The sequence below is a fragment of the Rhinopithecus roxellana genome, chromosome 12 (assembly GCF_007565055.1).
Source record: "Rhinopithecus roxellana isolate Shanxi Qingling chromosome 12, ASM756505v1, whole genome shotgun sequence".
Lineage (NCBI taxonomy): Eukaryota > Metazoa > Chordata > Mammalia > Primates > Cercopithecidae > Rhinopithecus > Rhinopithecus roxellana.
The window spans coordinates 27206209-27217548 of record NC_044560.1 but is presented as its reverse complement, the minus strand read 5'-3'; the positions used below and the strand labels follow the sequence as shown (position 1 = coordinate 27217548).

The following is an 11340-nucleotide window of genomic DNA, read 5'->3' as shown; positions in this document are numbered from 1 at the left end:
AGGAGAACTCTCTTCTGCTGGATCAGGCATTGCCGGTTGTCCCAACTCCTTCCTCTCTCTGGGCCTCAGTTTCCCCACCTGTCTAATGCAATGAAAGCATATCCAGCTCTGACCACTGTGATTCTGTGTGGAAACCATTGCCTTCTTCAAACGTGTGTCTCCTGAGGGTGATGCTGGGGTCTCCTCCTCTTCCTTTACCCTCACCATGCCCAGCACAGGGCAGGACACAGGGGCCGGCTCACTAAACACATCTCAAAGCAGAGAGCCCCTGCCAACAACAGCTGTGGGGTCTGTGCTGCGGGGTGGGTTGGGGGGGTCCCTGCTAGGGAGCCCCTTCCCCAGGAGTGGTTGTCCCTGAGCTTTGGCCATCCTCTTATGGCCTGGAGGAGGCTGCTCTTGGGGAGACCCTGTCTTCCATCTGCAGCTGGGGGCCGTGAGGACCTGCCAGGCCCCTCGGTGGAGGTAGGATCAGAGAAGCGAGTGATTTCATCAGCGTCTCACCTGTTCACAGCTTGTGAGATGGAGTGGGGAAGGTGTCTGATGAGTCCTTAACTCCCATCCCCTCCAGCTTCACGCAAGACTCCCTGGACTCTCCACCCCTAGCCCCCTGCCTCCCATTAATGCCCCAGGAGGCTCCTTCCTTGGCCCTCTCTCCGGGCCTCCATTTCCCCACTTGTCTAATGCAGGGTGGGGGAAACTGGCTGAGTGGGCTCTCTTGTTGGCTGCATAGTGTGGAAAGGGGCAGCACCAGAGAGCTGGGAAGCAACAGTTAGAGGCCGCGCAAATCAAGGATCCAGGCCGCCCTGGGAGAAGTAAGTTTATTGCTCTTGCAGGGACTCCCTGTCGCCGCTCCCAGCAACAAGTCACAGCTGTATTTTCTGGAGGAGCAGAGAACAGTGTGAGGGACTCAGAGCTGTGCCATCTTCTGGGGCGGCACAAGGCTCTGCCCGGAGGGTGGGTCCATGGGGACGTGGCCGGCGGCCCCCAGCCTTCACATGCCAGCCTTATCCCTGTCCAAGGGGTCTGAGCCCCTCAGCATTTCAGGTTATTGTGCAAAGGGGTCTTGGAACACACCCTGTCCCCAGTGGGGAAGCCCCCAGCCCAGGGTGACCCTCTGTTCCCCTCTCAAGATGATAAATGGCCATCCACACCATCTGTCTCCTCTGCTGGGCCACAGTCTCAGAGGGTCAGGTTTTGGGGGAGACTGGTGTGGGGCCTGGATAGGGACATAAGTGCTTGATGAAGGCAGTGGATGGATGGATGGAGGAGTCGATGACTGTATCCTTATTGGGACCCAACTTAAGGCCTCCTACTGGAAGCACTCAACCAATATTTCTGGAATGAGAGAGTGAATGTGTGAATAAGTGCATGAATGAATCACTGAATGAGCAAATGAATGACTGACTAAATGCATGAATGAGTGAATAAATGCAAGAATGAGTGATTAAATGCATAAATGAGTGAATAAATGCAAGAATGAGTGAATAAATGCATGAACGAGTGAATAAATGCAAGAATGAGTGAATGAATAAGTGAATAAATGAATGAATAAATGTGTGAATGAGTGAATAAATGCTGAATGAGTGAATAAATGCATGAATGAATGAGTGAATAAATGCATGAATGAGTGAATAAATGCATGAATGAGTGAGTGACTAAATGCATGAATGAGTGAATAAGGGCAGGAATGAGCGAATGAGTAAGTGAATAAATGAATGAATGAATAAATGCATGAATGAGTGAGGGGGTGGGCGAGTGAGGGGGAGGGGCTGACAGGTGCAGGGACAGCTGTGGAGGCGGCACCCACCTCGTTGATCCAGTCGATGTAGGCGGACACCCGGGTATAGACTACCGGCTTCTTGAGGGTGTTGCAGCCCTGCGAGGAGCCAAAGCTGACGATGCCAAACACCTCCCAGGAACCGTTCTCTAGCTGGCAGTTCAGTGGGCCACCGGAGTCCCCCTGCATCAGACCGGGAGGGCATCAGCCACCAGGCCCCCGAGAGGCAGGCTTGGGAAGCAGGGCTGGGTTGGGGTGGGGGATGTGGGTTGGTTTCTCAGCCTTAGTTAGTAGACAGCTTTGGCCTCAGACTTCCCATGGTGAGGGAGGCAGAGGAAGTGTGGTTTGGGGCTGCCTTGGGGTGTCCGACTAGCTCTTGGTTTGCTGTGTGATCTTGGGATGATGTTACTCCGCTCCATGCCTCAGTTTCCCTAGCTGTTCAGGTCCCCTTGTCTAAGACTCTGTGAGCTACTCAGAGCAGTGAGGATGCTGGTAGCTGTGCTAGAGGCCTGAGAAGGTGAGGAAGGAGGGCGAGAATGGGGAAAGGGTTGTGTGTGTGAAAACAGGACATTCCCTGATTATCTCAGATGTTTTTGGTTCTGGTCTCCCTGGACTGGTGGAGCAAATGGCATGGAGGAACATGTGTAGAAACTTCAGTGAGGCCTCTTCTGCATCCTTTAAACTCATTTAATCCTAACCCTGTGAAGTGGTTACTGTAACTCCATTTTACAGATGGAAAAACTGAGGTCAGAGGTTCAACGGCCTTCCCAAGGTTCCGCAGCTCATAAATGGTGGGACTGGGGCTTGAACTCAGATACTCATGCTCAATGCTCATGCTCTCACCACAGTGCTGGAGGGGTGATGGGCTTACCCTGAGCCTGCTTGGCCCAGCCAGGGCTCGCTCACTCTCCTCCCAGGGGAAGGGTTTGGTCCATCATACCCCCCTCCTCCCACGTCTTCTTGGCCACTTGGAGTAGGGACAAGGTGCAGAACCTAGTCACTCACGTTGCAGGCTGAGATGACGCCATCGCCCCCAGCACACACCATGGTTTTCCTCACCCTGAAGCCCCACCAGTCAAACCTGGAGCACGTGGCGTGATCCACCACACGCTGCAGGCCCTGCTGCAGCTCATCAGCAATGGGGCCGTCGGCTGGGGAGAGAGTGAGCAGTGACCAGGGAGGCAGCCGGGCAGCCCAGCCCAGCCCCTCCCCAGGCCTTCAGGGAGCAGAGGCCTGGGACGGGACCCAGGGGAGCACCAGCTGAGACGCTGTGCAGACCACACACCTGCCCTTCATCAAGAGGCAAGCCCAGGTCCCAGAGGGCCAGGAGCAGGCTGCCGGCAGAAGGAAGCTACAGCGTTGAGTTGAATTGTCTTTAAATTGGATTCTGGGGGTTTAGTTGTCAATCATTTCTTGCAGGTCTCTGTCTTTGCTGTCACACATTTAAAAGCCTTTCCCACCCCCAAGATTTTCTTTTTTTCTTTCCTTTTTTTTTTTTTTTTTTTAAATTTTTTGATACAAGGTCTCACTCTTGCTCAGGCTGGAAAGATCACAGCTCAATGCAGCTTCAAACCCCTGGGCTCAAGTGATCCTCTCGTCTCAGTCTCCTGTGTAGTTTGGGACTACAGGTACACACCACCATACGGTGCTATTTAAAACATTTTTTTTTGTAGAGACAGGTTCTCACTATGTTGCCCAGGCTGGTCTTGAACTCCTGGCCCCAACTCGTCTTTCCTCCTCAGCTTCCTAAAATGTTGGGATGACAGGCGTGAGCCACCACACCTGGCTTCTCCCCCAGGATTTTCTAAATAGCGATCTGCATTTTCTTCTAAGTATCCCACAGTTTCATGATTTGCATTTAACTTTTAATTCCACTGGGATCTATTTGGGCATATGGTATACGGTAGATGTCACCCCCAACCCCTAAATGGTTTATTTTCGTTTATTTATGCTGCACTTAATATGTGCCAAGTGCTGTTCTGAGCACTTGACAAATTCTAACTCGTCTAAACCTCACCACATCTCTCAGAGACCCTTGTTAGTGTCTGTCACATGGTATGTACTTAATAAATAGTAGCTGTTATTGTTACAAAGTTTACAAAGACATGAAAATTTGAAGGCAGAAAGGGAAAGTGGGTGGCATGCTGCTTCCTTCAGGAAGGCTCTCGGGATTTGCCAGGGACGATACTCACTCCAGAGGCGGCCCCAGCCAGTGACATAGCAGGGGTAGTCGTTGGGGAGCAGGGAGTCCTTCTCCGGCAGGCAGGCCACCTGGATGGTGTCACTCAGCTCCACGTGCTCTGCAAGCTTGATGAGGGCAATGTCGTTGCTGGAATCCAAAGTGGAGAGGGTGAGTGGGCAGGAGGACCCTGGCCCCACAAGTCCAGGCTAAGGGGCTCCGGCTGTGAGTTGGGAGTCAGGCCCAGGGTGCTCAGGGGTCCTTCACGAACATCCTGACTGCCAGCTGCTTCTTGACCTTCGGGGATGTGGGGACGAACAATTCACCATCTAACATGATCACCCGCCCTGTTGACGGCTTCTTCTCACATGTCATCACCTCGGGAAAGGGTTAACAGAGGGAGGTGGGGGTGGAAGTGTTGGAAACCACTGCTGGCTGTGCGCCCATTGAAACAGAAGCTATAGCAAGTTGAGAACTCTAATGCCAAAGATGGCACCTGCAGATGCCAGTTTTAATATTTTCATGTTACAGGCATACAAGCTGGCCTCCCCAGACATACCTGGTTTGATTCCTAGTTCTGCCACAAAGTGGGCTGTGTGACCTGGGACACATTTCTTAACCTCTCTGAACCTCGGTTATTTGTCCAGGGCTGTTGTGAGGATTGCATAACAGATGACATATAAAGTGTCCATTGCAATGTGGGCATACAGTAGGCACTCAGTAAAGGTTAGCCCTGGCCCAGCCTCTGAAGAGACACTGTGGGGGGCCTTCCTTGTGCACCTTCCTGGGAGTCTTGGCCAATGAAGGGGATACGAGGGGTATTTGTCTCCACTCAGCATTTTGCCATTTTGTGTAAGAGAGTCATTCGCTGGCTGTCCAGGGTGAGGATGGGGTGTCAGGTGTGGGATGCGACAGGCTCTGCGGCTCTGTCTTGGGGACCCCTCCTTCCACACTGCCCCCAGCGGCTGTGGGATGGGCAGTTTGTCACTCACAGTACCAGTAAGGAGATCCATTTCTCATGGACATAGATGGTGTCCACACCCACAATCAGGGATCCTTCCTCATCTTCCACCTCCAGGTTGTGCTTTCCCAGGGCCACACGGTAGGTCCGGTCGTTGCTGGGCAGAGGAAAGGGACCAGGTCAGGGTGGCCCCCTGGTCCTGCCAGCCAGTGGGGTAGAGAGGGAGCTTGGGGCTTTGGTGGGACTCATTTCGGGGGAAGAGAGTGTCCCCATTGTTCTTTCCCAGGGTGAGGGGAAAGGGCCTAGGACTTGGGGTCAAGGGACTTGGGTTCATGTTGTGAGCTTGCTGCTCCTGGCTGTGTAGCCTCGTGCCTCAGTTCCCTCATCTGTAAGGGGGAGTCAATACTGGAACATACTCCCAGTGCGGCTGTGAGAATAAACTCATCCAAGCTTCCACCGCTCTTGCCTGCAGAGTTGCGGCATCCACCTAACTGCCCCTCACTTGTACGCTGGCCTACTCCTGTCTATTCCGAACCCAGTGGTGTGGGTTTAAAAATATCTCAGGCCAGGTGCAATGGCTCACGCCTGTAATCCCAGCACTTTGGGAAGCTGAGACCTGAGGATTGCTTGAGGCCAGGAGTTTGAGACCAGCCTGGGCTACATGGCAAATCCCCATCTCTACAAAAAACAGAAAACTTGTGGTGAGGTTTGGGCTTCTAAGTTAAAAAACAAACAAACAAAACCAAGATGAAAAATTAGCTGGGAGTGCCTGGTGGTGTGTGCTTAGAGACCCAGGAGGGGTCTTATATATTCAGGAGGCTGAGGTGGGAGGATCGCTTGAGCTCAGGAGGTCCAGGCTACAGTGAGCCATGAAGGCGCCACTGAATGAGACTCTGTCTCTACCAAAAAAAAAAAAAAAAAAATTATATATGAAATACATAAAATGAAATATATGGCAATATATATATTTAATAAACTATATTAAAAATATTTTATGGAATATATAAAAATATGTCAGCCCACAACTCTCCTTTGCTCAGAAACCCTTCCAAGAGCTCCCTCTTTCTCAGGGTCAAAGCCAAGGTCCTGACACTGACCTGCACTTATTTCCTCTCTAGCTCCCCTCCTCCCACTCTCCTCTAGCGCACGCTGCCGCTGCCATACTGGCTTCCTCGTTACTTCTCAACCATACTGACAGATCTCTTCTCCAAGCCTCTGCATGGCTGTTCCCTCCACCTGGAACACCCCTCCCCTAGACCCATGATTTCCTCCCTCACTTCCTTCAGGCCTTTGCCCCAGTAACCCCCTTTTAGCTCTCTGAAATGTCCCAAATATTTGCCAAATATCCCCCTTTCAGCTCTTCCCCTGGCCATCCCTTTAAAAATAGAACCCCTCATTCTGTTTTTCTTCTTCTGACCTTATTTTTATTTGTTATTTTTTTTTTTGAGATAGAGTCTTGCTCTGTTGCCCAGGCTGGATACATGGGCGCCATCTCGGCTCACTGTAACCTCCACCTCCTGGGATCAAGTGATTCTCCTACCTTAGCCTCCCAAGTAGCTGGGATTACAGGTGCCCGTCATCACATCTGGCTAATTTTTGTATTTTCAGTAGAGACGGGGTTTTACTATCTTGGCCAGGCTGGTCTTGAACTCCTGCCACCTGCCTCGGCCTCCCAGAGTGCTATGATTACAGGCGTGAGCCACTGCACCTGGCCAATACCTTATTATTATTATTATTCTTTTTTAAAATCACCCGAGATGTAATATCTTGTTTAGCTGTCTGCCGCTTTGCCTGCCACAAAAATGTAAGCTTCCCGAGAGCACAGACTTTGTCTTCACTGTTGGTTCCTGGCACATAGTAGATGCACGATAAATACTTGACTGAATAAATGAGCTACTGGGTGTGAGTAGCTTCTGGAGCCCAGTGCCTGGAGTGTGGAGAAGCTGCTCAGTAAAAGCAGAGTATCAGGCTCCCGCGCCCGGGTGATGGCCAGGTCTCAGGGTATCACCCCCGCACACCTGATGCAGTGGGCGGCGGTGAGGACGAAGTTGCTGGCGATCAAGGTCCCCCCGCACGTGTGCCACCACGTGTTGTTCTTGAGGTACTGGAGGGAGATCTGCAGGAGGGTGGGGAGGGCTGTGTGTCAACGCGCGGGTCCCTGGGACCCTCACCCCACCAGCCTCTCTATCTCCACCTCCCAGCCCCACACAGGCTTACCTGCCAGGGCCAGCTGTGGGGCCGGGCAGTCTCTCCTCCCACCACACGGGCGGATAGGTTGGGCGGGAAGCTGGGCACCCCGCAGCTGGAGGCTGGGGAGACAGGAGGCCAGGAGAGCTGGTGAGTGGGGCTGGCCGCCCACGGGGAAACAAGTGGGAGGGTGGGCAGGTGGAAGGAGCACAGATTTGGGGCTGGGCAGACACGGGGTTGATATTTTACTGTGTGACAGGGGGAAACCACCCAGGTCTCTAGACCTCGTTTTCCCTTTCTGTGAAATGTGAAGAATCACACTAACCCGGTGAGTTTGTCCTGAGAACTGAATTAGACAACACATAGAAAAGAAAGCGTTTGGTCAGGCGTGGTGGCTCACACCTGTAATCCCAGCACTTTGGGAGGCCGAGGCAGGCGGATCCCTTGAGGTCAGGAGTTTGAGACCAGCCTGGCCAACATGGCGAAACCCTGTCTCTACTAAAAATACAAAAATTAGCCAGGCGTGGTGGCGCATGCTTGTAACCCCAGCCACTCGGGAGGCTGAGGCAGGAGAATCACTTGAGCCCGGGAGACAGAGGTTGCAGTGTGCTGAGATCGTGCCATTGCACTCCAGCCTGGGTGACAAGAGCAAAACTCCATCTCAAAAGAAAAAAAAAAATGTGGCTGGCATGTGTGCGAGTGCCTGGTACACCTGTGTTCTTCTGTCGCTTTTTAGGCCCCTGCATCATGGTGTGTGTGTGAGAGAGCACGAAGTCCACTGTTACAGCTGGGAAGCTGTGTGGAGCGGTCAAGAGCACGTGCTGTTCCGCGAGACAGACGTGGACTCAAATTCTGCCTCTTCCACTAACCTGCCATGTGATGTCAGGCAAGATACTAAGTCGCACTGAACCTCGATGTCCTCATCTGTAAAATGGGGCTATTAATAGACCCTACCTCTTTTTCTTTTTCTTTTCTTTTCTTTTCTTTTTTTTTGAGATGGAGTTTCACTCTTGTTGCCCAGGCTGGAGTTCGATGGCACGATGTTGGCTCACTGCAACCTCCTCCTCCTGGGTTCAAGCGACTCTCCTGCCTCAGCCTCCTGAGTAGCTGGGATTACAGGCACCCACCACCACGCCTGGCTAATTTTTGTATTTTTTGTATTTTTGGTAGCGATGGGGTTTCACCATGTTGGCCAGGCTGGTCTGGAACTCCTGATCTCAAGTGATCCACCCACCTCGGCCTCACAAAGTGCTGCGATTACAGGCGTGAGCCACCGTACCTGCCAATAGACCCTACCTCTTAAGGTTGTTTTGAGAATCGAATTGGCTCCTACATGTAAGGGTCCTAGCACAGCACCTGGCGCATAGTAAATACACAGAAAACAGGAGCTGCTATTATTAGTGTTGTTGTTGTTGTTAGCTGGAAGGACTCTTCATTAAGTGCTGTCTTTTGGCGAAAAAGCCAGTGAGATTTAGAGAGGTGAAATGACTTTTCTAGGTCCTGCAGAGAAGATGTGGCATTTAAGCCAAGTCCCTGGGCTCCTAATCTGGGAAAATGCCACCAAAATGATGGAATGGAGAATCCCCAAGGGAGAGAGGGTGCTGGGAAAGGCAGACCCCGATGGTCCCTGGGGTGAACCCAGGGTGAGTCGTCACGTGTCCCTGCCCCTTGTGTGCTGCTTTCCACACCTCGTTTCTCACTGGGGACACGTCAGATCATCTTCCCTGTTCTGCAGATGTGGAAACAGAGTTGCTAGGCAGGCTGTGGCTTGTCTGACACACAGCTGGTTGGTAGCATCTGAACCCACAGGAGACCCCAAAGTGTCTTACCTGGAGAGCAGAGGCCCCCCACCCCCCTCCCGTCCTTGCCCTGGAGGCCAACCCGAGCTCACAGCCTGCAGGCTGCAGCCCCACCCCACCACTTACCACAGGCCAGGAGCGCAGCGAGGACAGTGATGCCCAACATGGTTGGATGCTCAGGACTAGCTGACCCTCAGGATGGGCTGGGCACACTTATAGGCAAGAGCCGGTGAGTCACCTGGTCAAGGCCAAACCGCCCCTTGGAGAGAAACCTGCTCTGATAAGGCCCTTTCCCCGACCTTGGGTGGTTACTGTTTAATTCGGGCGGGAGATGGGGCTTTTTCAGAAGTGTGGATTTTCCAAATATCCTGAAACAGAAAATTGTGAGTTGCAGTGCTTTTTGGCATCCCCCACCCCACTCTGCTTGACGTGTGTGTTCATTCTCTCTCCCTACCTTATACTATTTATTTATTTATTTATTTGGAGACGGAATCTTGCTCTGTCGCCCAGGCTGAAGTGCAGTGGTGCAGTCTCAGCTCACTACAACCTCCACCTCCCGGGCTCAAGCGATTCTCGTGCCTTAGCTCCCGTGTAGCTGGGACTACAGGCGCCTGCCACCACACAGGGCTAATTTTTTGTATTTTATTTATTTATTTATTTTTAGAACGGGGTCTTGCTCTGTCACCCAGGCTGGAATCTCAGCTCACTACAACCTCCGCCTCGCGAGTTCAAGCGATTCTCCTGTCTCAGCCTCCCAAGTAGCTGGGACTACAGATGTGTGCCACCATTTTTTTTTTTTTTTTTAGTAGAGACAGGGTTTCACCATGCTGCCTAGGGTGGTCTCAAACTCCTGAGCTTAGGCAATCTGCCTACCTCAGCCTCCCAAAGTGCTAGGATTGCAGGTGTGATTACAGGCCGCTACCTTTTTTAGTTATTTATTGGGCACTTACTGTGTGTCAGGCATTGCGCTCAATTCTTCTTGCATTATCTCACTTAATTCTTCCAACAACATGAAATAGACACGATTATCTGCTCTGAGATGTGATGGGAAAGGACCAGGCACAGTGGCGCATGCCTTTACTCCCAGCTACTCCTGAGGCCAAGGCAGAAGGATCGCTTGAGCCCAGGAGTTCGAGGCCGCAGTGAGCCATGATCGTGCCACGCTGCATTCCAGAGCGGGTGACGGAACAAGACCTTGTCTCTAAAAAAAAAAATAAAAGTGAGGAAGCTGAGACTCAGCGGGTAAGTGACCGTCTAGGGTCACACGGCTGGGCGGCAGCAGAGCCAGACTTTGAAGGTGGAGCTTCTAACACCAGCCTGGGGCTTCAAGCTGTGGAGACACACTGCTCCTTCTCTGCCTTTCTAGTGCTATTAGATCACTTCCTGGCTCTCTTTCTGTCTCATCTTTCTAATTGCCTGGGCTTGGTGCACTCCTGCACCTGCCTCCAGCGCTGTGGTTGGAGGCAGAGGCTCAGCAGGCTCTGGAAGGTGCTTAGATGGCCAGATTCCTTCCTGGAGTCAGCTTAGTTGTAGGTCCTCAGTTTCCCCATCTCTAAAATGGGCAGATAGGACCAGATGGACTTTCAGGCTTCTTTCAGTCCTACGATTCTGTGACTTGAATGTCAAGGTCAGTGGCAGTTCTGAGGGCCCAAAGTACTGAGTGACAGAAGTTCCATCAGAGCCTCTGGCATTTGGGGTTGGCCATCCCTTGGAACATGTGGTTTGATCCATTCACCCCAAGGCCTGGCCTCAGCCTGGTTGGTTAGATTCTGTGCTCCTTTTTCCCTCTACTCATACCGAGCTCCCCTTGAAGGTCATTTTCTGAGCTGGGCCTACTGGCCACCTTAGGAATTATTTCCTGTTAGAAAAGTTCAGAGCACTAGGCACCCCACCATTCATAATGGTGATCTGGGGGTGAAGGATGATTCTAACTTACACTTTACACTTTGTTTTTTTTTTTTTTTTTTTTTTTTTTTTTTTTTTTTTGAGAGTCTCGCTGTGTGGCCCAGGCTGGAGTGCAGTGGCACGATCTCAGCTCACTGCAACCTCTACCCCTAGGTTCAAGCAATTCTCCTTCCTCAGCCTCCTGAGTAGCTGGGATGATAGATGCCACCACCATGCCTGGCTAATTTTTGCATTTGTAGTAGAGACCAGATTTCACCATGTTGGCCATGCTGTTTATTTTCTTTTTTTTTGAGATGGAGTCTCGCTCTGTCTCCCAGGCTGGAGTGTAGTGGTACGATCTTGGCTCACTGCAACCTCTGCCTCCCAGGTTCAAGCAATTCTCCTACCTCAGTCTGCTGAGTAGCTGGGCCCAGTGCCACTAACCTGGCTAATTTTTGTTCCTTTTGTAGAGACAGGATTTCATTATGTTGGCCAGGCTGGTCTCGAACTCCTGACCTCAAGTGATCCACTCACCTCGGCCTCCCAAAGTGCT

General features: G+C 51.8%; 1 protein-coding gene across 1 annotated transcript; it reads right to left on the bottom strand.

The window, feature by feature from the left end:
* Positions 1-801: 801 nt before the first annotated feature.
* CTRC (chymotrypsin C) lies at positions 802-9179 on the bottom strand. Its single transcript, XM_010370075.2, has 8 exons — positions 9030-9179; positions 7135-7226; positions 6936-7033; positions 4949-5074; positions 3970-4106; positions 2783-2928; positions 1808-1960; positions 802-878 (listed from the first exon to the last, which is right to left on the bottom strand). Exons 1-8 carry the CDS (start codon positions 9067-9069, stop codon positions 864-866), a joined length of 807 nt encoding a protein of 268 aa, XP_010368377.1. The 5' UTR covers positions 9070-9179; the 3' UTR covers positions 802-863.
* Positions 9180-11340: the final 2161 nt, after the last annotated feature.

Coding starts and splice junctions, on each gene's coding strand:
- CTRC (XM_010370075.2), bottom strand. CDS start 9,069: ATGTTGGGCATCACTGTCCTCGCTGCGCTCCTGGCCTGTG. Junction 7,227..9,029: donor CGCTGCGCTCCTGGCCTGTG/GTAAGTGGTGGG, acceptor CTGTCTCCCCAG/CCTCCAGCTGCGGGGTGCCC. Junction 5,075..6,935: donor ACCGCCGCCCACTGCATCAG/GTGTGCGGGGGT, acceptor TCCTCTGCCCAG/CAACGACCGGACCTACCGTG.